This window comes from Penicillium argentinense (assembly GCF_028826775.1).
Source record: "Penicillium argentinense strain IBT 30761 chromosome Unknown utg000004l_segment0_segment0, whole genome shotgun sequence".
NCBI classification, from domain to species: Eukaryota; Fungi; Ascomycota; class Eurotiomycetes; order Eurotiales; family Aspergillaceae; genus Penicillium; species Penicillium argentinense.
Window position 1 is genome coordinate 3,682,750 of NW_026622663.1, and position 27,488 is coordinate 3,710,237.

Below are 27,488 nucleotides of genomic sequence, written 5' to 3' on the forward strand. Positions count from 1 at the left end.
GCCAGAGCCACTGATGGCCACCCAGACCACATCCGCCGAGCCTTGGAAAAGGGAAAAAAGGCTTCGCCGGCCATCGCCCATCACCAGAGGGCTGAAAAACGCCGATCAGATTGGCCAGGCCGAAGGGGTAACCGAGATTGGCTCAAAATCTGTCTGATTTTGCCTCGTCCGGGTTACAGCCCGACACGAGCAGAGCTGGCAAAAGTGGACTCTTCGCCTTAATTGTGGTGTTATGCCCAGTCTCTTGGCACGCACTCCTTCCGCCAGTCAGCCGCCTGTGCCTGGCGAGATCCATGGATCCCCGAGAGTCCACTGTGATGAGGATCGTCTGGTCAACCTTCTACTTGGGGCCGGTTAGCGCTCATCGTGAGAGTCTGGGGGGTTCGAGAACTTGACAGATCATGGTTGTTGTGCTCCTTGCCGAATCGAACTCTTGGAGGGTGCGAGTCCCAATGCCGCGCACAACGTTAGTCTTCTCAACTGCCTCAGGGTGGAGTTCGTTGCTAAGACACTGGCAGTAGTACACGATGATCGGCCGGGGACTCAACCGGAGACGGAAACCGAGATTTGGACCGTCGGGGTGCGAAAGGCAGAGGACAGCACAATACCTCCTTTGTCTGGATATTCGGCTGCGCGGCTTCGGTGGGAAGGGGTCAGCTTGAGAACGGCTCGTCACACGCGATCGCTGATCTGTACAACATTCGAGCCCCGACACCGCTTCTTTTTCCATCTTCGGTTCCCGATCGACACGAGCACGCATATCTGTACTCCATTCCCGGGTCGATTGCTATACGAAAATATGTACCATCGCTGGTTACACTAACGGAGGGGAAGGAGGGCGGGCTGCGGGCCAAAACAAATACTGCAAACACCCACCCAAGCAGGGCAGTACCTAGGTACGGAATTCGAACAACCCACCGTGGGCTGTCGGACAATTATATGCTTGGTGTGAACAGCCGCTTGACTATTCTGGACCTTGCTTCCAGTGGCCATAGACGTTATTACACACTAGAAATCAGCATTACACTTTCGACGTTAGAAAGTATAGTGTGCAAGGTGCTGTAGTCAAATCTGTGTAGTAGTATATATATTGCACTGTCTTGACTGTATGGAAAACTCTATGCTACACTGGACATCACATATGGCATTATGGATTGTTGCTCCTTTATATATGTATTACGGTGCACTGTGATGTGGTATGCTATGGTGTTGGCACCCAATATGATGCCTAGTGTTATTATTTGAATCATGATATTGCATCACATCATTCAAAAAGCGATATGGCATGGAATACCGGAGGATATGTTGACCGCCATCTGGGCAGTGCTATCGTCGCATCTACAAGATATCCAATTGGCATCAGGTACTTACTCAAAACGAATTAAGGAACAAGCAAGGATACCATTTCAACAACGCCCAGATCACCGTGTAGACCGAAAAGCGTGACAACTCTAGTGGCCGGTGACCCGTAGATGCGAGCGGCATATATACATTGGACACTCCTATGGGTAATTAACTAGGGGTCTGCGACACTAGCATGTTTGATAACTGCCAATCATTTCAGACAATTCCTCTATCATGCCCCTAGGCATTCCAAAGCTGCCGGAAACGCTCAGCAAAGAATAATGAACATATCGTACAAAAAACACATCCCCACGATTCGATTTGGTCATGTTCGCATGAACCTCGGCCATTCCCGCATGAGCGCTGAGGGATGACGAGCTTATTGACGCATTGCCCGCAGAGGGCTCTGGCGAGGGAGCATCATAGGAGGACCACGGGCGCGGAGCCAGGCATCATTGTGGGGTCCGTCGGTACGGATAACGCTGCCGATGGACATAAACAACCTAAAGTCAGAAACAAACAGGGGTTAGCGGATGATGAATGAAGGAAATGACAATCTCGGAGAGAAACAAGATGCTGCAAGGAGTAGGAGATGGCAGAAGAAACGTACCCAAAAGTCGCACCGGAACCCAGCATGTACTTGCCCAGGGTGCGCATGACACCATTAGGCCCAGCACCATACTGGAAGATGGTCACAGTTCCTGCCGTTCATCAGTTCGCTGCAATCTTTAGAGCAACAACACGAGAATAACATCTTGCTTACCAATGATGAAGCCCATAATTCCACCGACAGCTAAAGGTGGAGAATCACGTCAGTTAGAGCTCATGTACATTCAAGTTAGCTTGCAGCTATCACATACTGGAGCCCATCAATCCACCCATTTTCACTAGATCGTCAGTTAGCTCATGCTCAAATGACTGTTTACTTGACTGCACCGCAGCTTCAAGAAGTGGACTCGAAGGAGCACATACTCTTGTCAAAGGTCGAAGGGCCGTGGGCACCTCCGCCAGGGGCAGGGCCTGCAACAACGGGCATCTTGAATAGAACGCAAGAGACTGATTGGGTATGCCAGAAGGTCGCGTTTGAGCAGATGCTCAGGGCTGGACAAAGACAAGCAGGACGCTACGGTTGGGACTCGGAGAAGCTGGCAGCTTTTCAGCGCATGACGGAGCCTTCTCCGCCTTTCGAATGGGCTTGTCACCTGATCCCAACGGTAATTGGCTACACGTGCGGGAATGGCACGTGACCCGGGGCGTCGAGGGAGCAGCCGACCTCCTCTCCTTGGGTGATTACGCTTCATGGCCGACCATCCTCGATCTTTGCTTTCGTACCCTTCACATCCTTGTTAGCGCGGCCTTGAGCCTGTGGCAAGGCGGACAACCCGTCTAGCGTTCCCTCCATTGTCCCCGGGACGGTGTGAGACACCGGTCGCTGTGCACTTTCCGGCAAGACCTCACACTCCTCCTTGGTTTGGAGCACGACTCTCATGCCACAAAGTGCGGCTCAATATCACCTACACTACATTTGACAGGTAAGTCCGATCTTTTCTCGCTGCTCGCGTCGTTGCTGGATGATCCAAGCCCAGGCTCTGCGCCCGAGGGTTTAAATAATTGTTTGGCAAGCGACCAACGCTAACGCGACCGTTCTGACCCAGCCGGCCGACCAAGAAAACAACAACCAGCCCTGTGTGTGCCTCACGGGCGATTCTCTCGCTCACAAACGCCACCACGAATTTCCGCCATATCGCGATCGATCTAAAAATCTCCGACCGACCGTTCGACTCCTTTCAACCTGACTTACCCGCGCTTGTCGAGTACCGCCTAGACTTCCCATTGTGTTGGACTACCTCTGGTATCCTTCTCCATGACTGCTGTGGCATCTCCGCCTAGTGTGCAATCGGGGTCTCGCTTGGGATGGTACAGCACTGGTAACGGAGGACAAGGAGCCCTGTCTTCAATGAACAGCGACGAAGTGTCACGTATGTTTATGCCACGGAAACACGTTCAGCGGTCGAATTCCTCTTCTTCGCTTGGGTCGAACTCGTCTACGAATACCGTAACCAGCAATACACAAGACACCCATGCAGCACAGGTCTCAAACAGTGAATCCGGAACCTGGTCGAAGTCCAAACCCACTCGCAAAGTCTGGCCGAACTCCAAAGCGGAGCCCGTATCCGGGGTAACGAACGCGCGGTCTCAGGCAGGCCCTGCGTTCTCGTCGGGGCCGACTGCTTCATCTACAATGTCCGCGATTCATCAACCGTCGTCCATCGTGCCGTCGCAGCACATGCTTCAGTCCTCTCAACAGAATGGAGCCCGACAGCCCAATGGACAAGCTGCTGATCCACCTGCTATATTGGCACTGACGCCGATGAACAGCACGTTCGAAAAAAAGCAAATAAATGTGCCTTTCTTCCCCGAAGTTCTGCGAATCGGACGCCAGACAAATGCGAAGACGGTGCCTACCCCCTTGAACGGCTTCTTTGATTCCAAAGTTCTGTCTCGCCAGCACGCGGAAATATGGGCCGAGAAGAACGGAACGATTTGGATTCGCGACGTGAAATCGTCGAACGGGACCTTCGTGAACGGACATCGTCTGTCTCCCGAGAACCGCGAATCGGACCCGCACGAATTGCGCGAAAATGATACGCTGGAACTGGGTATTGATATCGTTAGCGAGGACCAGAACACCATTGTTCATCACAAAGTCTCTGCTAAAGTTGAACACGCGGGTCTTTATGGATCCACTCCCAACATCCTGGATTTGAATTTCGGGGATCTAGACCCTGCGTCTGGAGGTGGCCTTCTACCTTCGCCTCTCAGCCAACCACTTTCTCATATGCGTGGGAGATCAGGTAGCAATATCAGTAATCGCTCTGCTCAGAGTGCTGCCAACAACCAGCTGAACGCCATGCACCAACAGCGTCAGATGAATTACTGGAACTCCCCTATCTCAGTTGAACAGGTTGTTAAACGACTCACGGTAAGTTATCACCATTTCTCTAACAACTCCTAGAAATTGATTTCTAATGTATTCCGACAGAGCGAGTTGAAGCAAGCCAAGCAGCAGTCTCAGGATCTTCGTCAAACCGACGATTTCTTGACTGCCATCAGACAACCGGGCTATGCCGATAAAGAGAAAGCCAGCAAGCCATCGCCGCTGGAGAATGGTGCCCCACGGCAACTCAATGGGCGTCCCAAAATGCCACGCGTCGACTCCTTCTCCAGATTCTCTGATCCACCTGCTCCTCCGCCTCAACAACCTCTACCCGAAAAGCCGGATGCTCCCCCGCGAACTGGATCAGACTCATTCTCGCCTCTTAAACGAAGCGATACAGACAAACCGAAGTCTATGTCTACAAGCTCTCCCGTTTCTCGCGAATCAAGTCAAATACTGTCGCTCATCGAGTCTCTGTCAACTGCCAGACGCGAGATTGAAACACAGGGGGTTCGCATCAAGGAGCTCGAGGACCTTCTCCGCCAGGAAAAATCTGCACGGGAAACTGCGGAAGACAAGGCCAAGCAATTTGAAACTAGCACTCCGGCGGGCGACGACAAAGTCAATCACGAAAACGATCTCGAAAAGGTTGTGGAGGAGTCTCCTATCAAGCAAGAACATGAAGATGTGGAGTCTGCTGTTAGTGATGACCTTCCATCTCCAGGGGCTGATTCTACCTCGGATGCTGTGAAGGCAGAACCTTCTGCGGAGGCTCACACCGAACAATTGCAGCGTCGTCTCGATACCATGGCAGAGGAAATGGAAGAGATGAGAAAGCAGATGACTTCTTTTAAGAAGCGTGCCGAGACAGCCGAAGATGAGACGGCCCAGTCGCGGAAGTCATTGGAAGAGATGATTGAGACTCTTCGCGAAGAACGCGCAGAAAAAGCGGCAGCCGTAGCTCTTGCGGCCAAGTCAGATGGACCAAATGACGATTCAAAGTCCAGTTCTGGTCACATGTCATTGACAGAGAACGGGACTGCAAAGTCTAAGGCTGGTGACTCCTCGTCACAGAACTTTGACCCAGGAGCCTCAAAGGGCAAAGAGATGGATGCTGCCACAGCCGTCGCGACGAAATGGCAACGACGCCAGTATCTAGAGGAAGCAAGCCCTTATGCGTCCATTTTTGGAGTGGTTCTTTTTGGAGTTGGTCTCATGGCCTACCTCAACGGGTGGCAAAAGCTGGACAAATAAACTGCCCTCGGTGAAACTTTGCCCTATTCGTTTGACACATATTAATGATTGCTTTCTATGCAAAAGTCGGCGCCTTCGAAGAACCAGGGCAGCCCGCATGATACTGTTCATCTCGACGATTCTTTTCTCCTGACGACTTGATTTCCCTGTACTCTAGGTCTGGTCCGCTGGCTGAGGCGCCTAGTTACTTGATACTTGTGGGGTTTGGTGTTGGTTTTCATGGCCGTCATACTGCATTGTTGCATATTCTGACCTTTTTTCCTGTCTTTTTGGTGTCACGTCTTGAGCTCTTGAACTTCGTGCCAATAACGATCCTTGGTGACGACTGTCTTGATTGATTCCTTTACTTTGGTTAAATCCTACCTCTTTCTTTTCTCGTTATGCCTTCTTGTCTCCATATCCCCTGTCTCATCAGTTTAGCCTCTACAGTCCTTCCCTTCATCTCCTTTAAGTCTCTGTTTTCTATCATGAAGCCCTTGTCTCGAGAGACACAGGGCTTCACGTCCTTCTCTGTACATGATGCAAATTACCAAGCATGCTTCTCTGACACTGGTCTTGTTTCGATGCTTCTGAGTGATTGTTCTGCAAACACCGTTGGTTTAGAGTATGTTATGTGTTATGATAGCGCAACTTTTTGTGGACACTCGAATTTCTTTTCTTTACCTTTCGTGTGCATCGTTTTAGCGAGCCAAGTATTTTTTACGCTGAGCGACTGCGAGCACTTCTGCTTGAATGTAGTTCCGTCCCATTAAGACCGTGGTGTGGGTACAAGTTATCCCGCGGTCTTTAGATGGCTTTCTCAAAAGAAAAGTGCTACCTCGTATTACTACATCTGATGTCCTGTTTTCTGTGTGGAAGTTCTTTCTACATCACAACGCTAAGTGACGGCAAATTGAGCGCCGAAAGTGGTTACATTCGACGATATTACAAGCGTTCATTTTACCAAGATCTTAGACATCGTAAAGTCACGTGATAGAAATCGAATTAGTCTCATCAGTTGCTCTCGAAGTGCTCCCCAGATTGAGGGCTATGTACTTGGATCTCAATAATTACTGCATTGTTTTATTCTATATCCTATGTCAATCATTCGTACGACAAAAAATACACTTTTCTTATGATTTTAGCTTATTAAAAATTACAAATGAATACACAGAAAACCTCTCTAAATCTACATAATTTACGCATCACGAGTAAGTCACGCTTTTTACCTGTTTGTCCTGTTTGTGGACCCTGAGGTTCACCCGCGGGTCACCCTCTTGAGGGTCGGATATAGAGGTGTCCTACCCTGAGGGTCTAGAAGTCAGACCCTCACCCATCCGTGGTGCGGGTCGGGTTGATGGTCCAGAGGGTCACCCGCGGGTGAGGGCCAGGTCTAATCATGGGCTTTATCATTCATGACATTCTTGGACAGCATGCGCGGCTGCTCGTACTCGGCTGAACTACCCTCATGCCAGAAGTGTGATTTGCGGCTGACGGTTTATCAGCAAGCTGATATAAAGCTTCAGCAGTGTCAGGGCGGAACTTGTCGGCCAAGCTGTTTGGCGTATACTGAGGGTTCTTGGCATGATTTGCATCAACTCTCATTTGTCCGTCAAAATTCAAGGAAGAGTATGACGAGGCCATAAATGGACAATCGAGCATTTTCAGGAATAAATCCGACAACAGATAAAAAAAAGATTGAAAAATTCTCCATTCAAGCTACATATTCAGGACAATACTGATGCTAGGTGGTATGCCTTGTTGACAAGCCAGCAGGGACGCATCTAGCCGTTATACCTTACGTTTCGAAAAACTCGAGGTATAGTCAGATTCGATCAAATAGACCGCATTCTACATTGTTTACTGAAGTTACGAATAGAACGAAACAGATCAACCTGAGCAAAGTTTACTACGGGCTAACCTACGCTCAATTCCTAGTGCGGTCTGTCAGTCTCGCCACTGCACTGTAAATACATATGTCAGTCCGTTACAAGGCATGTTAGAGACGCAAAAATTACGAAACTATTATTACACGCCATACGCAAGAATCACAGCAAAACCTGTCTAGATAACGAATTATGTCGTACCGTACTGGCATTTTTCATTTGGCAAATAACGAAGTGGGTTCACATTATATTAACAAGAAGAATTGAGAAAAGAGTGCGCCGGAGAGATTCGATCACAGAGCAGAGCCGGAAATGTTACGCAACCTGTTCGTATGATCAAGGAAAAGGTATGGCTTTAGCATAACTATCTTCCATAACTCCTGAGGGCCATGTACAATTGAGATACCTGTTGCGAAGAATAACCACTCGTTTAGAGCCACGACACGCACATCATGCCCAGTGTATAATACCGAACCATGGCTGAATCCAAATTGTCTTCTTCTTGAACAGTACTCAGTACTACTTAGTAGACGGGTTTGGCATGCCGGAAGTATGCGGCCACTTCCGGAACAAATCCGCCAGATGATCAATAGGGGCCGTCATAAGTCCGACGGCCGTTTCAAAAGGAGGCTTATCAGGAGCACTGGGATGCGAGCGCGACGGAACAAACATCTTAGTCCTGCCGAAAGATTTGGAAAGGTCCTCGCTCTCCTCGGTCGTCAAATTGTCTTCCAATTTGGGAAGATCATCGCTCTCTTCTTCTTTGATGTGCTTGGAGAGATCTTTCATGAGAGCTTTAAGAGTAGGCTCAAATTGAGGATCGGAAGGTCCCATATTTTGGAAAGCTTTGAGTTGTTCTTTGACCTGCAGTGTAACATTAGCTAGTTACTAGTAAGGTATGACCGATAGAAAGCTTACAGAGAGGTGTTCTTGACGGTCCTTGTCCGCCATGTTGCGACCATCAGGCAGCTTCTTCTCGAATTGAGGGTAGACGACAAGCTCCTCGCCGATGGAGTGACGGGCCAGCTCCCACGTGAACTGGTTCTGCCACATGATTTTCTCTTCGTCCGTGGGGGAAGCGAGGATTTTGTTATAGTAATCCTCGATTTCGCGATGATCTTTCTTGATCGCGTCACTGATACCGGCCGTCATTGCGGTTTGGGATATGTAGCACCGTTGGGTTGGAATTCTGAATAGCTTTGAAGAGATACGAGTAGAGCGTGAGAGCGGCAGTGACATTTTCCAACCCCTTTTTGAAATAACTTGTTATTAGGGATTCCTTTCGCCCTTTAATAGACAAAGTGAATTGTGAGACGTCATTGTGAGAGTGATCGAGGTGTACAATTGAGGGACTCACCTGCCGAGCCCTGGATCTACATGTCAGCCACGACCGCCCGAAGCCAATCACCACAAAGTCTTTACAAATTCTTCCCTGACTGTAGTTGAAAAGAGCATCTCGGGTGGGAAAATATCAGGAAATTTTCCGGTCCAAGTACTTGACCTAGTCGGATCACAGGTGACGAGTCGGGTCTGCGCATCATGACAGCATCATTTGTGTAGCACTGGCCAACCAATCACCAGTATTACGTTTCAAATACTTCTCATTCTTTCAAGAGGATCCGATACCGGTCCAAATTTGAGGAGCAGTAAGCACCTTTGTCTTTAAGAAACATTCCCTGATTTGGGTTACTATAGCCGCCTTGAAGTGTCGTCCCTTTCCTGAGTAAAGCATGACCCCCGCACATTAGGGGTTGCGTAGGTTGATCTGTAGAAACTTGTCTCGTCGTATATGGTATTTTGTAACGTATTGTAAATTTCGGTAGCTTAGTTAGCCCGCGCGAGTGACGCACACGGGCGAGTGACGCACCCCAAAACACCATAGTAAATGCGATAAATGATATTTTCATGTCTCAACAACCACATCCTGTGGAATCTACTTTGGAAGCTAGCTAGCATAATTGAAGATTCTGAGTACTGTAGTGGACCCTAAATTTAAAATTTAATGAGGGGATATATATTTACATGCTCAAGGTCGAGATTACCTTGTAATTTTTTGTAATCATACCAAAATGATAATTAAAATAATTGATATGAACCTATGTTGCCTTTGATGATTAGAAAAGTCTTGAGACAAATTCTGAAGTCATGTAAGTCTATGGTTGCTGAGATATGATGTTGTAATTTATCGCATTTATTATGGTGTTTTGGGGTGCGTCACTCGCCCGTGTGCGTCACTCGCCCGTTGATTACGTTACCAGCCGATCAAGCATATTCAGCCCCAAAACACCTAAAACTACCAAACAACTACAAAGACAGACTTCCCATATCAATGAACTTCTTATAAATCAGTCAAGAAGCCCCCCTACTCGCACGAAGATTACCCTAGATCAACTGATTAAGGGCCACTTTCACACATTACATAGCGCAGCGCTACTAGCACAGGAAAACGCTGATTTACATGCACTACATGAGAAAAAACGGCAAAAACGAGCACGAACGAATCGCCTAGTTCGCTTTGAACAGGGTGTTACGGTCGGCGAGGGCCTACCGCCACCAGCGCAGCCAGTGCAGCCAGTTGAACATGTTGAACAGCCCCCGCCTACTCCGGTTGATCACGTTCAACCACCTATTTATGCGGCGAAGCGTGCACCCCCTACATGTAGCGCATGCAGACAGATTGGCCATATTATGACCCGTTGCCCTAATAAGTAGTTTTTGAATTAATGGTGTTTTGGTGATTTTATCTGCTTTTGAAAATGTGGTAGTGGGGATGGTTGACCGCTCGGTGGTAACGTAATCCACAAGCGAGCCGCGAATACAACCGAACCGCGAATTTTCGCGTTCCCCAACTACGATTTTCGAATCAACATTCATCAACGCGTCTTTTTTCATCGTTTTCATACAAAATGCCTCTATCTAAAGAAGCTCGCATGCAGATGGCTATTTCTGCATATAAAAAGCAAGAAGTCAAATCAAGATTGAAAGCTGCTGAGATATTTGGCATACCTGAAACCACCCTTCGCGAGCGGCTTGCTGGCATCAACCCACGGTCGGAAACACGCGCCAACGGCCATAAATTAACAGCTCTTGAAGAAGAAGTCCTTACCAAGAGACTGCTAGATGCAGATAAACGGGGCTTTTCAATTCGACAAGAGTTTCTGCGTGGAATGGCGCAGATTTTGCTTCGTGAGCGTACACAGGATTCTACTGCCTCTATTGGTGTCAACTGGGCATATAATTTTGTCAAACGCAACCCAGCGCTGCGTACACGATATAACCGGCGCATAACATACCAACGTGCAAAGCAGGAGGATCCAAAGGTCATAAAGCAGTGGTTTGCGACCGTACGCGAAGCTATTCAAGAACATGGCATCCATGAGGATGATATCTGGAACTTTGATGAAACTGGCTTTGCAATGGGACTCTGCTCAACCTCTAAGGTCATCACTGCAGTGGAGCGTAGTGAAAGACCTCGGAGAGTTATTCAGGGAAATCGTGAATGGGTCACAATCATTGAATGTGTGAGCTCAAAGGGGGCTTATATCCCCCCATGGATTATCCTAAAAGCAGGATCTCAACAAGCTGCTTGGTATCAAGAATCTGCTCTTTTTAATAAGGGCTATGCTATTGCAAGAAGTCAGAATGGCTGGACAACAGATGAAATAGGCCTTCACTGGCTAAAAGAGATGTTTGAACCACATTCTAAACACCATTCAACTGGTGCAAAGCGGTTGCTTATTCTTGATGGCCATTCTAGCCACCAGACTGCAGAATTTGATGCTTTCTGCAAAGAGAATGCAATTATCTGTCTCTGTATGCCTCCTCATACCTCTCATCTTTTACAACCGCTTGATGTTGGTGTGTTTGGCCCACTAAAGCGCGCATATGGAAAACTAGTGGAAGGGATGATGATTGCTGGCAACAATCATATTGATAAGGAGGATTTCTTATCTCTCTATCCACCTGCTCGCGAAAAGGTGTTCACTAGGGAGAATATATGCAGCGGCTTCAGGGGTGCAGGACTTAAGCCACTTGATGAAGAGCGAGTCCTTGAAAAGATTACTTTCCAACTTCGCACACCAACGCCACCTCTTGTTGAAGTCGAAAGCTCAATCTCCTCTGCTTTTCAAACACCTCAGAATCCTCGCCAACTTGATCACAAGGTCCGCAGTCTACAGAGAAGCCTTCAAAAAAGAAAGCCTTCTAGCAGTCCAATATCTCATATTCAACATCTTGAAAAAGCTGCACAGATGGCAATGAACACGAACCTTCTTCTTCAACAGGAAATTAAGGTTCTACGGGCCGAGAATGAGCGGAAAATAAAGAAAAAGGCAAGGAAGCGTGCTATTCTAGGTGATGATCTTGTTTTGTTTATACAGGAAGGTCAGAATCGGATCCAGCAGCTTGATATGCAGCTTAACGAGCAGGTTGATGAGCCTACACCAAGGCCTCGCAAGCGAGCTCCACAACGCTGCAGTGGCTGCGCGACTATTGGACATACTATTAGGAGTTGTCCTAATAAATAGCTATTCATTTGTCGTTTAGATAGTCCAGTTTGATTATCTTTTCGTGGTTGAAGAAGCTTCAAATTGCATATGCGTGGTAAAAATTCGCGGTTCGGTTGTATTCGCGGCTCGCTTGTGGATTACGTTAGTTGACCGCTCGGGGGAATTGTTAGGGACACCGCAAAATTGTTGTTAACTAGGGACACCGCAATTAACGTAATCCACAACCGAGTCGGCACTTTCTCCGTCATCACTAGAATATTCCAGCATTTCAACCACTAACGTCTTTAAATTAGACTATATAAAAGATAAAATAAATAGCTACTTATTAGGACAACTTCTTATGGTATGTCCAACAGTCCCGCAACTACTGCAGCGTGCTGGAGCTCGCTGGCGAGGCCTGGATGCCTGCTCCTCAACATGCGTATCAAGCTGCTGGAGACGATTTTGACCTTCCTGTACAAATAAAATAAGGTCATTACCTAGAGTAGCACTCCTCCTTGCCTTCTTTTTCATTTTCCGCTCATTCTCAGCCCGTAGAACCTTGATTTCTTGTTGAAGAAGTAGGTTCATATTCATTGCCATCTGCGCGGCCCTCTCAAGATGTTGAATATGAGACATCGGACTGCTAGAAAGTTTCCTTTTTTGAATGCTTCTCTGCATTCTGCGGATCTTATGATCAAGCTGGCGAGGATTCTGAGGTGTTTGAAAAGCAGAGGAGATTGAACTTTCAACTTCAACAAGAGGTGGTGTTGGCGTACGAAGCTGGAAAGTAATCTTTTCAAGAACTCGGTCTTTATCAAGTGGCTTAAGACCAGCACCTGCAAAGCCATTGCATATATTCCCTCGAGTAAAGACCCTCTCGCGCGCGGATGGATATAGGTGGAGGAAGTCTTCCTTATCAATATGGTTATTGCCGGCAGCCATCATCTCCTCAGTCAATTTCCCGTACGCGCGTTTAAGCGGCCCAAAAACACCAACATCCAGTGGTTGAAGAAGATGAGAAGTATGGGGAGGCATGCAGAGGCAGATTATTGCATTCTCTTTGCAAAAATCATCAAATTCTGCAGTCAGATGACTAGAATGGCCATCAAGAATAAGCAATCTCTTCGCACCAGTTAAATGATGTTTTGATTGTGGTTCAAACATCTCTTTTAGCCAGCGAAGGCCAATCTCATCTGTCGTCCATCCATTCTGGCTTCTTGCGATAGCGTAGCCCTTATTGAAGAGAGCAGATTCTTGATACCAAGCAGCCTGGTGTTCTTTTGCTTTCAAGATGATCCACGGGGGTATAGGGATCCCTTTCGAGCTCACGCATTCAATAATTGTGACCCATTCTCGATTCCCCTGGATAACTCTTCGAGGTCTTTCACTACGCTCCACCGCAGTGATGACCTTGGAGGTTGAACAGAGTCCCATTGCAAAGCCAGTTTCGTCAAAATTCCAGATGTCATCCTCATGGATACCATGTTCCTGAATAGCCTCGTGCACAGTCTCAAACCACTGTTTTATAACCATCGGATTCTCCTGCTTTGCACGCTGGCATGTAATCCTCCGATTATATCGTGTACGTAGCGCTGGATGGCGTTTAACAAAGTTGTATGCCCAGTTAACACCAATGGTTGTGTTAGGATCCTGGGTACGCTCACGAAGTAAGATCTGCGCCATTCCACGCAGAAACTCAGGTCGAATCGATAAGCCTCGTTTATCTGCGTCTAGCAGGTGCTTGATCAAGACTTCTTCTTCATGAGCTGTTAATTTATGGCAATTGGCACGCGTTTCCGACCGTGATTTCATTCCCTTGAGCCGATCTTGAAGGGTTGACCTTGGTACGCCAAATACTCCAGCAGCTTTTGATTGATATTGGATTTGCTTGCTTTTGTACGCGTGTATGGCCATTTGCATTCGGTTTTCTTGAGATAGAGGCATTCTGAATAGTGGTGGTGGAATAAAGTCGCGTTGAATAGTGCTTGATGGTGGTCCTAGGGAAAACTGCCGACTCGGTTGTGGATTACGTTAATTGCGGTGTCCCTAACAATTCCCACCGCTCGGTAGTTAGTGGATTACGTTAGGATAGCTTAGCTTAGTCGGCCAGGGTGGGGCATATCCCCGACAGGTCGGCTGGCACCTACGAATCCACTTTACTTCCCCTGGGCCTACCACCTTACACGCTCCCTATTAGTAGACGTGTTTTTCATGGGGACTAAGTCACCTTTTCATAGGGCCAGCCCAACACTTTTCGCTCCCATTGTGAAGAGATGAAGCAAGACTTAAATTCAATCTAGCTAGGCCACGAACTGTGTACAAAAAGCTTGAAGAAGAAGAAGATCTTCCCGCGCGCGTTCGCTATGGAAATATGCTAAGGTCTCGTGGCACACGTGACCAATATCGGGCACTGGCCCGTGACACCCATCACTACAATATCGGTTGGGTAAACTCGAAACTGGTATCAGATGTTAGGGCAGTAAGCGGATGTATTTTGTCAGAATCTGTGAAGCTATTAGTATGGCAATTTATGAATTTACCGCAAGTTCGCTTTGGCGCTTGAGATATTGTTTCTGTTTGAAAAATTATTAGATCTAGCATGCTGTTCCGTATTATTATCTGCATGGTCGCCTAACTCAATATTACAAAAGCTGGGAGTTCTTTTTGAACGAAGTATCTTGGATTGGCATTGTAGCCATCCTATCACCTACCACGGACTTCGCTCGCCCACCATTCAATCTTCCATTGCCAGCCATTCACCCCAATGCACTTCAGTTGCTTGGATCTCGTGCTCGGAAGGGTCCCACAGTGGACGTAAAAATGGCGTTTGTTCATCAGGCTGGACATAGGAGGCTGTCTTCGTGTGACCCACCCGCTATATTTGGCCATAAAGAGATAACTCACTCGCTCTTCTGCAAGAATGAAGCCCACGCCGGTCTTCCACTGATCACCCAAAAAAGCCAAAATAATGGCCGGCGAGTCTTGCGCTGTAATAACCAACCGTCGAATATATTGTCTCAGGGGAGCGAATGGTGGTAGTGTGGTAAGACATGGATTCAGCGAAGATTCGACGGTAGGAGGAAGCTTCTGGCAGGGCAGACGAATATTGATAAAAGCGGCCAAAGACCGGACCACCTGCGTGTGCTGACCACGCACTAGTTCAAATACGGACCCCTGAGATCGCTCAACCGATCTTAAGATCTTCAATCAACAATCTGATTCTATTAGACATCTTCACTGCTAGCCAGTACATCAATTCCTTTTCCTGACATTATGTTCAGGCAAGGCAGAGGTTACGTGACGGTGTAGCAGGGCGCTAAACCGGGAAAGGCAGAACTAATCCGAACAGGAATTCACAGGTCCAGTTATTACAACTCTTGTTGATTCAGTTAACGTAGCTAAAGTGGATGAAACTTTGCAGATAGCATACTTATTATTACGGCAAAGAGTTTTTCAACGATCCCATAACCACATTCAATAACTTCCGAAGATTCTCCATAACACCATCACTAGGAATTCGACCATTACAAAAGAGGATATTGCATTCAGGACTCGAAACGAGATCATTGAGAAGGACAGTCGCACCGAGATGGTTGTCTGGACTGATGTCCAAATCCAGTGGATCAACCTTGAATGGCCCTGGGTCTGGAACATCTGCATCCTTAACACCACGCATCAAAATGCGAAAAAACGTATAGAATCGATCCCCCCCGGAGCGGCACCGAGAAGAGCAGAGAGATTTGGCTCCGAATCGCCTATAATACCGGTCCAAGTGACGGTCATGTCAAGGCTGGGAATCATAAAATTGTTTTGCAGCAGCGCACCAGCCATAGCATAGAGATCATCAGGTGCAGTAGGTATAAAATGACGATCGTATGTCTGGAGGTTCGCACCTATACATGGCTCCGCTCGGTTTGTCCAGAAGGAATAGCCGTAGCAAGGATTCAGATGGCTCGACTGCGATACCTTGGAGACCCAATCTGAGGAGATGACTTGCTGGCCGTTCCAGGAGCCATCATTCTGCATAACCAGGCCAAGTTTTGCCAGCTGAGAGGGCGGAATATACAGGGAAGCAAAGCCATATGTGTTGCCAGATCGATCTCGAAGCCAGAAAAATGTGTCGTTGGCTATGCCAATTGGATCGAACAAATGCTTTTGCGCAAAGGTTTGAAGGTCTTCTCCCACAGCTTGCTGTATGACGAAGCTCATCAAGTCGGGTACCCTTTGGCTGTAGCCAAACTTAGTTCCAGGTGGGTATATGATAGGTTGAGCTAACGCCTCTTGAGGAGCACTAGCATCGAGTCCGCTAGTAGCGATTTCAGAGAATACTGCTTCATCGAGACCAGAGGTCTGAGTAAGGAGCTGTTCGACAGTGATTGCGCGGTGAGCTTCATCTCCCCATCCTGGTTCCCTGGGAAGATATTTGCCAATTGGATCGTCGAGCGCAAGCAAATTCCGGTCGTATGCCAATCCAGCAATCATAGCAATCACAGACTTGGTGACACTAAACACATTGTTCGCGATCCCGTCTGTAAGGGGGTCTAATGGCCCCTCCGCAACTTTACAGTTATGGCGAAAGATTTGGATTGACAAACGCCCAGCAGTGGAGGCGTACTCAATCGCCTCTTTGACAGCGTCCGGTTCCAAATTCACTTCCGCAGCGGAAGCCGTATGAAAATCCTCGCCTGGACCAGGGAGGCTACATTGCTTGATAATGGTGTCTTCCCTATGTTGGAGCAGAACAGATGTCGCTGGTTTAGCGGTCACTCGGATAAACAAGAGTGCTATGCTCAAAATAGTAGGCAGGATAGGGAAGGCCGGCATCGTAGTAATGATCGGATTGGGCTAGGAAAAAACAGCTGGCAGAAGATAGGACCGTCAAGCGATAGATGAAGGCCTGTGGCCAAATGAACAAGATCGAGGGTACCGATAGATGATTCCCGAGGCTATTAGGCGAGTTTCCAAATTCCTGTCTCCAGACAGCCAGCCAGTCTATGCGCCCCACAAACAGGTGGCAGGAGGTGTTCATGAATTCCACCCTGAGCGCCGATCTTAATCCCCAGCAACTAGGCTAGGCAATGCCTAGGCTACGAGTCCCCTATCCGCTTGCGTACTCTTAAGCAGCTTCAAGTTGAACCAAGCCCGTCGCCTTGCGAGGCTTCGACTGCGATTGTGTTCTACTTCGTATCTTTGTGGTTATTCCAGTGCGTCTTTGGAAAAGATGAAAATTCGTTACTATGGCATGGCAACTGAGGAACTTGAAGATGTCCCACTGCAAAATTAAGGGGTGACTATTAGATCGAATCGATTGAGTTTTCTGCGCTGGAGATCCATCTTGGCAGAGCGACTTTCACGAGGTCAGTGCCCGCGCCTCCCATGAATCCAGCTCTAGTGATTGGACCTGATGAATCTGACGGTTTGCAAAATGTTCTGTATCTCAAACAAGGTTACTCCGTACTCCATAGATTAACGTTAGTTACTTCATACTCCGTACTACATATTTAGAATCCAAACGCGTTGTTCCACGAGGTCACCTGAGCAGTTTGCAATGAAGCGGTGAAGGAACCAGAGATCGGCGGGTGGGTCGTGAGGAGGTGTGCGCTGGTTCGATCAAATAGTTCAATCAATAATAGTTCGATCTGCAAGATAGCCAGGTGGTCTCCCATCCACCTAGACCTATCACGTGGGATTCCACCTAGACCTATCACGAAGGCAAATTCCGTCCTCCATCGTACGGAGTACCCGCTTATGAGTTCTGAGATAATGTGATTCGGTAGGCTCGGCCCCGTCGAACAGCTCCTCCTTAATGCCATCGTGTATTTGCCTGAGTTGCGATTTGGGGCAACACTAAGTTCCCTGAGCCTACGATAGGTTGAACTATGCAATTTCCTTTTTTAAACCCTAAAGTAGCGTCGAAACGGAAGACGAAAAAAGAAACGAAAAAACCGGAGTGGGCCACCCGGCATCGTCTATGCGAAGCTGCGAAGCAAAATCGTCATGTCGCAGACGTAGTGAAATCAATATTCACAGACTCTCAAATGCTCTCGTTTTCCAATGGTCGATGAATACTCTACGAGGGTCCATCATCGCATTTCTCATTATTTTGGTCATTTCCATACTGTCATTTCCATACTCGTCTACCATCTATACATTCAAAAATGTTCTAAATTTAAAACGCACTGTCCCTTCCCCTCCAGGCCTGCCTCTGATCGGAAACACTTTCCAACTCTCCTCACAGCCGCATCGCCAATTCCTTAAATGGGCTCGACAATATGGCGAGATATATCGTGTCCGTCTGGGCTTGATGGATTGGTATATGCTCAACTCCCCCGAGGCAGTAAAGGAAATACTTGACAAGCAGTCCGCCACAACGTCGTCGCGGCCACGGATGCCTGTTGTATTCGATGCCTTGTCTGGAGGAATGCGGTTTCTTTTTATGCCGTACGGCACTGAATGGCGACGCCTACGGACAGTCAGCCATAAGCTATTGACTCCGCGAATGTCGGACACATTTCAGCCTTTACAGGAATTTGAATCAAAGCAATTGCTGCACGATTTATTGACAGACAATGCCAAAAGCACTGAGTTTTTTATATGCATATACGCCGATATACTGTGTCAGTGCTGATGACATCGACGTATGGTAGGAGAATACCGCAATGGGTATGTCGAAGCACCCGTACGTATGGAACAATGCTAAGTTATTTCTGTAGGAATGCGATGATGTACGTGGAATTTACCAAATTGTGAAAGACTTTTCCTACGTATCTACCCTGGGACGCTACATCGCCGACGGCGTACCTGGGTTGGCCGAGCTTCTTCCAGTCCGATTGCAATGGTGGCGCAAATCTCTTCAACCGATGCTAGCTCGACAGGAGTCAATTTGGATGGGCTTTTGGTCCCGTCTACGAAATCAGATGGAAAAGGGAGAGGCACCTGAGTGTTTTGTGAAGCAATTCATCGAGTCTGAATATCACGATATGGGGATTACAGAAATTCAAATGGCATTCCTAGCAGGGTGTATGTTTCTTTGTACAAGCAAGCGATTATACATGAAACAGAGCTAACTCACCATGATCAGCCTTAATAGAAGCTGGCGCGGAATCCACCTCTGCGGCAGTCAACAGTTGCATGCTCTATCTCTCGGGCTATCCGGATGTTCAGCGTCGTGCGCACGAAGAACTTGGTAATGTAGTAGGCAATACTCGTTCACCTACTTTCCGTGACATGGTCCAGCTTCCCTACATCCGTGCTATTGTCAAGGAGACTCTTCGGATCCGCCCTCTCACCAGCACAGGTATACCACATTACGCCACCGCTGATGTCAATTATAAGGGATATACAATCCCCAAAAATTGCATCATCGCCATCCAGCAATACCCTATTCATTATGATCCAAGCATATTCCCAGAGGCGGAAATCTTCAAACCGGAAAGATACCTTGGCCATCCACACAGAGCTGGCGTATATGCCGCATCGGCAAATCCTCGTGAACGTGACCATTGGGATTTTGGGGCTGGCCGACGCATTTGCCCCGGTATGCACCTGGCAGAGAATAGTCTTTTTATCACAATCTCTAAGATATTATGGGCATTTCAAGTCCTGGCGCCCGGAAAGGTGGATTTATCGCATAACGCGTATGAGCCTGGCTCGATGACCGTCCCCAAGCCCTTCTCCGTGAGTTTCGTTCCACGGAATCAGGAAATTGAAAAGCTGGTGAAGATGGAATGGAAAGTGGCGGAGGCCGAAGGATATACATTGAGAGATGTCAAGGTCAATGCGACGGGTAGGACGATATAAGGAGAATACATATGTACTGGATAATGTCTGGCAACTCTTGGCGGTCTCCTTCCGTTCTAGTGCTCACCCCGTCGCCGCTTTTGCTCACTGAGTAGAATTGAGCACGGCCCTGACCGACCTGAGCTGATCAGGGGTATTTGTCGGGGCACCTCACTCTTTTCGGTAACGGCACCTCAAAACGTTATGTGTAATCTTCTTCCACCCCAACACCAATTCAGTTCAATTCTACTATATGAAGTACAGATACAGATTACAAGTACACGTTAATCATGGAATCAGATAGACCCAGAACATCTACCAGCCGCGCTGCTGGGAAGCTTCATAGTCAGAGCTCTTCACTCGTGGATCCAGCTTATTAAGCAGCTTAGAGCTGTGTGACCTGGACGATCGCCTGTTGACCGGTTCTTGAGATGCGTAGCTGCTTCCGCCGGCGGAGAAACCGCCAAACCCTTCCTGATTAACACGGCTGTTGTACTCTGATTCACCACGGGATGCTACCTGGTTGGTGTTGCCGTGGGTGTTGTAGCCGTGGCTGCCACCGAGATTGGCATTATCTTTCATACCGGTCATACCGGCTGTGTTCCTAGCTGTGCTGCTGACGTTGCCATAGTCAGAGGTGTATATGCCAGAGCTGCCAGTAGGAGACCCGTTGGCGCTAGTAGCTTTTTCATAGCCACCGCGGTGGTCTTCATTTAGATTAGCCATTATGTATCAAGTCGAAAATTGAAAACTCTTACCGTAATCACCCATCTTGGAATCGCGATGACCAGCATTCAAGGAGCCATAGCCTCCAGCAGTGCTTGAATTATAGGTGTTAGAGCTAGAGGTGTTTCCAGTACGAGCGGTGGAATCGTAACCGTCAGATAATTTGTTCGACGTAGATCTCCCAGCAGAGTCGCGGTAGGCACTGGAGCCACATTTGTCCGTGGTACCGGTGATTCCCATGTTTACAGAACGGTGAACGTTGCTGGGGTCTAGTTGCATCAATCAGCCTCATCAATACCCTAAGATGAGGAGTTTACTTGTGCTCACCTTTCGTGGTATCAGCCATTCTGGAATCACCATGAGTACCAGTGCTATAGCTACTGAAGCCATGATTTCCCGTGGTGCCCATTGTATTGGTGCCGTAGGTATCACTCATTATGCCCGTCTTGTTGGTACGAGCATCGGTGCGGTATTCACCAGAGCCATAGTCCCCAGTAGACCCCGGGTAATCAGCTGTACCGAGGGCGCTCGAGCCATAGGCATTGCCAGTATTGTCGAAATTGTCCACTTTGGTCTTGTGATGGGTATTATCTCCGTAAATATTGGAGCCGTAGGTATCGCGAGTATCAGACTTCATGGTGGATGAGTTGTAGTTATCCTGTTTGTAACCCTCGTTTTTAGATGACGATCCGTAGGTGTCACGAGTATCTATGGTATGGGGAATGAGTCACTAGTCATATCAGATACACCAGGCAGCGAGCTCACCATCTATATTGCCTGGCATCTTGGATGAGTCGTGGTATGAGGCTTTATTCTCGTGATGGCCCGTGACGGCGTCCTTGACTTTGTGCATCAAATTTGACATGGTGGATAGTTTGACGTGAATAAGATCAATAAGATGGTATTGAAGCAGTATCGAAAATGGTCAAAGTTATAAAGTACATCTCTAGATGGGGCTAACCCGAAGGCCAAGGGCTTATTTATGCCTTGAGAGACCAACGTCAGCCCGCCCTGTTCGATTGCTGGATCACTGCACAGAGGATCCAGTGACGCCATATCGTGGGGTAGCAAAGAGAGTAGAGACCACTTAGGTTAAGGGCTTTTCCTCCTTCGTGAAAGAACAATGACGTGCCAGTGGCATATCCAGGAATGTAAGATGGCTGTTTGTTGCAAGAGCAGATGTGCCATCCATGTCATCAGGCGTCGTGGCAAGATAGACCGGAGAAGTTCCGCCACTGGACGCGGCTTTTGGATTTATCTCCACTCCAAAGCGTGTGGTGAGACCAGCTTCAAAAGAACAACCAGGGGTCTACTGCCACGGTGCTTCCATGGGTAGGGAGTATCGTGCATCTGCTCGTACACTAGTTCACATTGTCGGTATCAATTCTTGCTGCAGCTCGACTGTATAATCTATCGTCCGTGACTCTCAGCCTCTCCGAGGACACTGTCGTAGGTGCCAATAATATAGTCGATCTTCGCTATCGAGAGGGCTCGCGAAATATTCAGTAGGCTTCGGGGATTAGCTTGATCCATTCCTTCTAGAACGACGTTCCACGCTGCTGTCGGATGGGCGGGGCAGAGCAAGCGTGTCGAGCGAATCGAGTACGTCATGCCACCCGCGGACCCGCCAGGCCTGCGATGGGGCTTGGGTGGGTCAACTGGGAACGCCAAGTTTCCACTTGATCGCTGCTTGTGTCGATGTGCGATTCTCGATGGGATTATTATTTCGCGAAGGTGGCAGCCTGGCCACATGATGCCACGATCGGCACCGCATGTGACCCCAAGGGTCTTGCTCCGTCGGCGTGATTTGATGTCTCTCGTCCAGGTACCTTAGTCACATGGTTTGGTGCATACTAATGAGTAGCGAAGACGATAGGGGTGGCTGAGGGTATGCTCGATGATTTGATTGAGAGTTAATGACCATGCGGACTCAATAAACGAGCGTGGACTGGCGGAGTCGGTCTAGGAGGATTTTCACGATACAAAATGGCCGATGTCTTGAGGTAGAGTTGTTCTCATATTGATTTATATTTCCCCATGTAGATAGGTGCTGGGATCCAGGAATTATTTTTGACCTCTCTGGCCCGTACGTGATATTGACTTTCCATACGTCATTTGGTAATCCTGCCATTTCCTGCCTCGTCTGACCCTGGTGTTGCGATGTCGATGCGACAACAGGACAACTGAAACAAGACATTTTGGCATGGAAGCCTCAGGCATCCAACACCCGACCCACGATGCCGTCACATGGTGTTATGTAATCAATCAGCTCACCTCCCCTTCTCCACTCCGACTGACTTCATCATCTCCTTCCGCATCCCCTTGAAGTACTCCCTTTCAGTTTCTTGGGTGCTGGTCGTCGCTGTCGATTTGTTTTGATCAGCGGTGCTGTTCATTTCTCTCGATGAGTGGCCACCTGAGCTAGCCGCCAACCGTTGGATTGGTAGACCGTTTGGTCCATCAGCCGTTGTCATACAACGAGAATTTCTGGCAATCCCCTCAGAGGGATCCGTCGAACGTCTACCTATTTCTGTCATTTTTCTTGCGAGCGATACGGCTTTTCTTTTTTCGACTCATCCGTTGCCAGACATGCGGCCACCACGTCTCCTTCTGGGACTCTTCTGCCTAATCTTCTTCCCCATTTTCCTCACCCTCTTTTCCGCGCTCTCATCGCCGACTGTCGCAACCCCCAATACGCTCGCTGGCCGGACGTCTGGGTTACATGCCCTATTTTCCTTCAACATTCCGACTTCGCTGTTCCCTCCATCAGCCATTATTAGCCTCACCGATGACAATTCGACCTTCTTCCTCGCCCGCCCGGCGGCATTCGGTCCCCTGCTACCAGGCAAAGGCTTGAGTGGCCAGCTGTGGGTAGGAAGTGGCTTTGGAGAGGGAGGTCTCGCAGCTGGCGCGGAGGGGGAGCTCGGTTGCTCTGACATCCCAGGCTGGGGCGAGGGCTCTGGACACAAGAATCAGGATTCACTTCCCAAGGGATCAGAACAGAAGCCCGGAAGACCCGGAAGTGGTACAGTGGAAGATGTCGCTGTTCCACAAAATCAACCCCGGTTGCCATCGCAGGCTGAACCCGCCCGGCAAAATGATCGACACGAAGGCGCGTTCCCCTCTTCGAATGACGGAACTGATGATCATTTGCACCACCCGTTGCCAGAGTCCGGTGTATCAGACGCGAGGGCGGCCCAGAAGCATGGTGACTACATACAAGCCAAGCAAACCACGCATGCCGACATCCAATCGTTGCAAGAAACTGCCGAGATTCAGGGAAATGTTGTATTGCTGAGTCGAGGTGGCTGTGGGTTCCTAGAGAAAGTCAAGTGGGCCCAGCGCCGAGGTGCTATTGCTGTGATTGTGGGTGACGATACCCGCGGTGGTAACTTGGTGACCATGTATGCGCGGGGTGATACATCCAACGTTTCCATTCCGGCCATGTTTACCTCCCATACAACCGCCCACCTTCTTTCATCATTGATGCCAGCTCATCCCGGCGCAAACCGACAATTTGGAGATGCTTTGAAATCACTACAGGCGAAACTGGCTGGCCAAGCTAACGCCGATGCTCCCAAAACGACATCGACAGCGATTGCAGTGGCCACGGCCACGCCTACCCCTACGAGTCTTTCCACAACTGATGAACGACCAATTTCCGATACAAAATCCCGTGGCGGTTTCTTCCGCACGCTTGGCTCTCTCCTCGGCCTATGCAGTGAACACGGAGGGCCGAACAATGTGGGAGACAGTCGTCGTCCACCCAGCAGTGGCAACATCGACTGGATGATGCTAAATTCATGGGATAAAGCAAATTCTCGAAAGGATTCTTCAAAGAACTCCAGGGAACATTACCGTTATCGGGGCAAAGTTGATGACACTCCAGCAAATGCCCAATCTGGTCTACCCTCCGAAAATACCAGTGGGGACGACTTTGTCATTGGCGTTCAGGACTGGAGAGATCCTGATCTGATGCCACCACGCGGAAGCGCCCTTCCGACGCCCAGCACTTCTTCAAGCGGCAAGGACAACCAGAAGATGACTTTGCCCGAGACTGAAATGGCCACGGGGGGTAATATTCTGCGCGGCGGAAGTATTACGCCTGGTAGTGGCGAATACCAGAGCATTGATAAGTCCACTGGTAATGTCCGTGACACCAGTTTGGAAGAGTCAGAGAGGGTTACCAATTCCGCGAAAGATGGGTTCACTAAACCCGGAAAGGGTTGGTTTTCGAACCACTTCGGTTGGGGTTATGATGATGAAGATTCGAAGCAAGCAGCTCAGCCATCTTCACCTCCATCAACCCAGAATCCCCCCGCTTACCAGAAGATCCAAAACATGGCCCAATCGTCGAGCCCCGTGACTCCCCTGCTCTCAGAGCATGATGGTCTTTGGGTGACCTTGACGCCTACCAGCATGTCAACCAGTCCATTTTTCGATACTCTTTTGGTTCTAGTGATTAGCCCGCTCCTGACGTTAACCGTTGTCTACGCTTTGTTGTTGCTGCGGTCCCGAATCAGGCGCCGTCGTTGGCGTGCTCCCAAGTCGGTCGTTGAGCGCCTTCCCGTTCGAACATATCACACGATTGCAAGTGTCTCGTCTTCGTCTAGCTCGAGCTCTCTGCGGCATACTAGTTCGGGTCCTGTGACGCCAGCGTCTCCACTACTTGGCGATGATAACAGATCCGGTACCTCTCGCCCCACTCGATCGCGTTCTCAGACTATCGCTGGCATGATCGTGGACTCATCGACGATTCCGAAGGACGAAAAATTCGTTGCAGTCCAATCGGGATCGACTTTATGGCGTCGCAAATACACTGGGAGGCAGGTTGAATGCGTCGTTTGTCTCGAGGAGTATATCGATGGACAAAGTCGAGTTATGAGTTTGCCTTGCGGCCATGAATTCCACGCGGAATGCATGTGAGTTACACTCCGGCCGTGGCCATACTGGTCCGTATAGTTAACATTATTCTAGTACTCCTTGGCTTACAACCCGACGGCGAACCTGTCCAATCTGCAAAGGGGATGTGGTTCGCTCCATGGCTCATCCGCAGGGCGATGCAGCCCGCGAACAAGGCGAAGAGATCGCGCGCCGTCATCCCCAGGAGTCAAATCCACAATCGGAATCATCTTCCGCTCCACTTCTCATTGACAGCGTTCACGATGATAATGACCCGGACACCGAGCAGAACGCAGGCCTTGACGGCCACGCGCATTCTGCACCGCAATCAAGCTGGAGGAATCTAGCTTCGCTTAGCTTCTCCGCTCTGAGCGGCGATACTATTTGGCACCAAGCTCGTGCGGACCGGAACCGCTAACCACGCCACTGATTTCCTGTCTATTTTTTTTCCCCATCCCCCATTCCTCTTCTTTGCCTCTTTTTCCAACCACAGAGTGGCACTTACTCCCCAGTTCTTTTCACGCATGCTACATTAGCGATGGTTTGATTCCGAAATGATTTATAGGGCGTTCGGCGGGAACAGCTAGGGAGTGCTAGGCGATTGCAAGCACCCGTGACCCTGTTGAGGCGGCCGGGTACACCGCGGGTCAACCGTTTGACACCTCTATTGTTTGTCAGATGAAGGTTCCTATGAGCACGAGTACCTTTATTCAGACCCATTTTATCATGCCCTCTAGCCAGCGCTGTTTTTCGGGGTCGCCTCTTTGTTTTCAATTCGATCACGGGTGCCCAATGAAGTCATAGACCGAGTTCCTTCTCCCATTCCAACTTACTACTAGTAGTTTTCTACCTTGACGGTGTCCAAGAAAGGAGACACCGCCTGGGATTCTCCGAAGAACTTGAAGGTGTGTAGCTAAGCCCCTACCCTAGATCGTATTCTAGAATTATATTTCTGGATGATGCTAAACATCCGCAGTATGCCAACCCATGGGGTTGAAGTCCAAGGGGCTTGGGACGAAGAGCGTCGCTTCCTCCATGAGGATATCCTTGTGTCATTATATAAAACAACATGCTAGGCAATGCTAATGGCGTTATACAAGATCAACTGCAATTTAACGCGTGTCTTTTCCAGCATGAACACTTTGAAATGACAAGAAAGACATCACGCCTCGCATCAGCGTCTCAAGAGGTCTCGAGGATCAGGCAAGAGCTCCCAAGGCCGCTCATGCATCGTAACGTTGAGCAGAGGAGCAGTATCTTTTCAGGTTCAGGCGAAACCTGGATGAGTGCTTCATAGTATTCCATCTAGTTACCGTTGACCACTCGCCGGACATAACCATACTTGCACGCTGCGTTTCGTAACGCCTTGGCCCCAAGCATTGAGAACCCACTGAATCTGTCGAACCCGCCATTGTTCCATTACGGTGCAGGAATACAAGTAGTAAGTACAGGAAATTTTTGATATAAGATGCGGACATTCATCCACAGGACCAGTCTGCGAGTCGAGGGGCCTACTATCATTTCCAATGGGAACTTCCGGCACGAGAGCCTGCTGTCATGTCAGAAGGGAAGGCGCGAGGGCCGCCGCACCTGCCTGGCGACGACGACGACGACCGCACCTGCCTCACCAGCCTGCAACTCTGGGAAGTTCCGTCTCCCCTCGTCTATTTATTCACACATTTCTCCTCTTCGATTCTCTCCTCTTCCTCCTCTCCTCGCCCATTTTTCGATTTTCATCCTTCCCTCGTCGTTTTCGTTACGATTCATCTTCTTTCATTGCTATCCCAACTGTGTTTACTGCTATCTCATCCAACATGGATAAGAAAGCATCATCCAGTCCCGCTCGCAACTCGCCTGCACTGTCCAGCCGGAGCACTGGCAGCCAACCCCAGCTGCTGCCGACAACCCATCGCCCGGTCCACAATGTTCCCACGGCTCCGGTGCAAGCCTCAACGGGTTTTCTGAATGCCCCGACAGCTCCCGCGGGCTTCCTGGGCGGCCCTCACCACCAGCCAGCCTTCGGATATCCCCAACTCCCATCTTTCTCCCCCAATCCTTATCCTCCTCATCCTTTCGCTTACCGGGGACAGTATGCGCAACCTGTGCCGAGCCACCCCGGTTATGACAACCGTACCTTTTACTTCCCCCCGGGAGTCCCCGTGTTGCACCCCGTCACCGACCCTTGTTCGA

At 49.0% G+C, this 27,488-nt stretch overlaps 7 protein-coding genes across 7 annotated transcripts; 3 read left to right on the top strand and 4 right to left on the bottom strand.

Annotated features, from left to right (window-relative positions):
* Positions 1 to 1,723: 1,723 nt before the first annotated feature.
* N7532_004300 (MGR2/ROMO1 family protein) lies at positions 1,724 to 2,380 on the bottom strand (the record flags this gene model as incomplete). The annotated part of the gene is made up of 5 exons (XM_056616794.1): positions 1,724 to 1,847; positions 1,955 to 2,045; positions 2,108 to 2,137; positions 2,205 to 2,231; positions 2,317 to 2,380. The coding sequence occupies 5 exons, from the start codon at positions 2,378 to 2,380 to the stop codon at positions 1,724 to 1,726; spliced, it is 336 nt and encodes a 111-aa protein (XP_056477151.1).
* Positions 2,381 to 3,208: 828 nt separating this feature from the next.
* Positions 3,209 to 5,536, top strand: N7532_004301 (uncharacterized protein; the record flags this gene model as incomplete). Its single annotated transcript, XM_056616795.1, has 2 exons — positions 3,209 to 4,327; positions 4,388 to 5,536. 2 exons carry the CDS (start codon positions 3,209 to 3,211, stop codon positions 5,534 to 5,536), a joined length of 2,268 nt encoding a protein of 755 aa, XP_056477152.1.
* A 2,384-nt stretch (positions 5,537 to 7,920) lies between these two features.
* N7532_004302 (uncharacterized protein) lies at positions 7,921 to 8,553 on the bottom strand (the record flags this gene model as incomplete). Its single annotated transcript, XM_056616796.1, has 2 exons — positions 7,921 to 8,265; positions 8,320 to 8,553. The coding sequence occupies 2 exons, from the start codon at positions 8,551 to 8,553 to the stop codon at positions 7,921 to 7,923; spliced, it is 579 nt and encodes a 192-aa protein (XP_056477153.1).
* Positions 8,554 to 15,566: 7,013 nt separating this feature from the next.
* Positions 15,567 to 16,715, bottom strand: N7532_004303 (serine hydrolase domain-containing protein; the record flags this gene model as incomplete). The annotated part of the gene is made up of 1 exon (XM_056616797.1): positions 15,567 to 16,715. The coding sequence occupies one exon, from the start codon at positions 16,713 to 16,715 to the stop codon at positions 15,567 to 15,569; it is 1,149 nt and encodes a 382-aa protein (XP_056477154.1).
* A 1,207-nt stretch (positions 16,716 to 17,922) lies between these two features.
* On the top strand, positions 17,923 to 19,691 carry N7532_004304 (cytochrome P450; the record flags this gene model as incomplete). The annotated part of the gene is made up of 4 exons (XM_056616798.1): positions 17,923 to 18,476; positions 18,539 to 18,554; positions 18,605 to 18,911; positions 18,973 to 19,691. Coding segments are annotated over 4 exons (1,596 nt in total), but the record flags the coding sequence as incomplete, so codon positions are not given.
* A 294-nt stretch (positions 19,692 to 19,985) lies between these two features.
* N7532_004305 (uncharacterized protein) lies at positions 19,986 to 21,261 on the bottom strand (the record flags this gene model as incomplete). Its single annotated transcript, XM_056616799.1, has 4 exons — positions 19,986 to 20,377; positions 20,429 to 20,665; positions 20,724 to 21,104; positions 21,162 to 21,261. The coding sequence occupies 4 exons, from the start codon at positions 21,259 to 21,261 to the stop codon at positions 19,986 to 19,988; spliced, it is 1,110 nt and encodes a 369-aa protein (XP_056477156.1).
* A 1,724-nt stretch (positions 21,262 to 22,985) lies between these two features.
* N7532_004306 (PA and RING finger domain protein) lies at positions 22,986 to 25,716 on the top strand (the record flags this gene model as incomplete). Its single annotated transcript, XM_056616800.1, has 2 exons — positions 22,986 to 25,318; positions 25,374 to 25,716. The coding sequence occupies 2 exons, from the start codon at positions 22,986 to 22,988 to the stop codon at positions 25,714 to 25,716; spliced, it is 2,676 nt and encodes an 891-aa protein (XP_056477157.1).
* Positions 25,717 to 27,488: the final 1,772 nt, after the last annotated feature.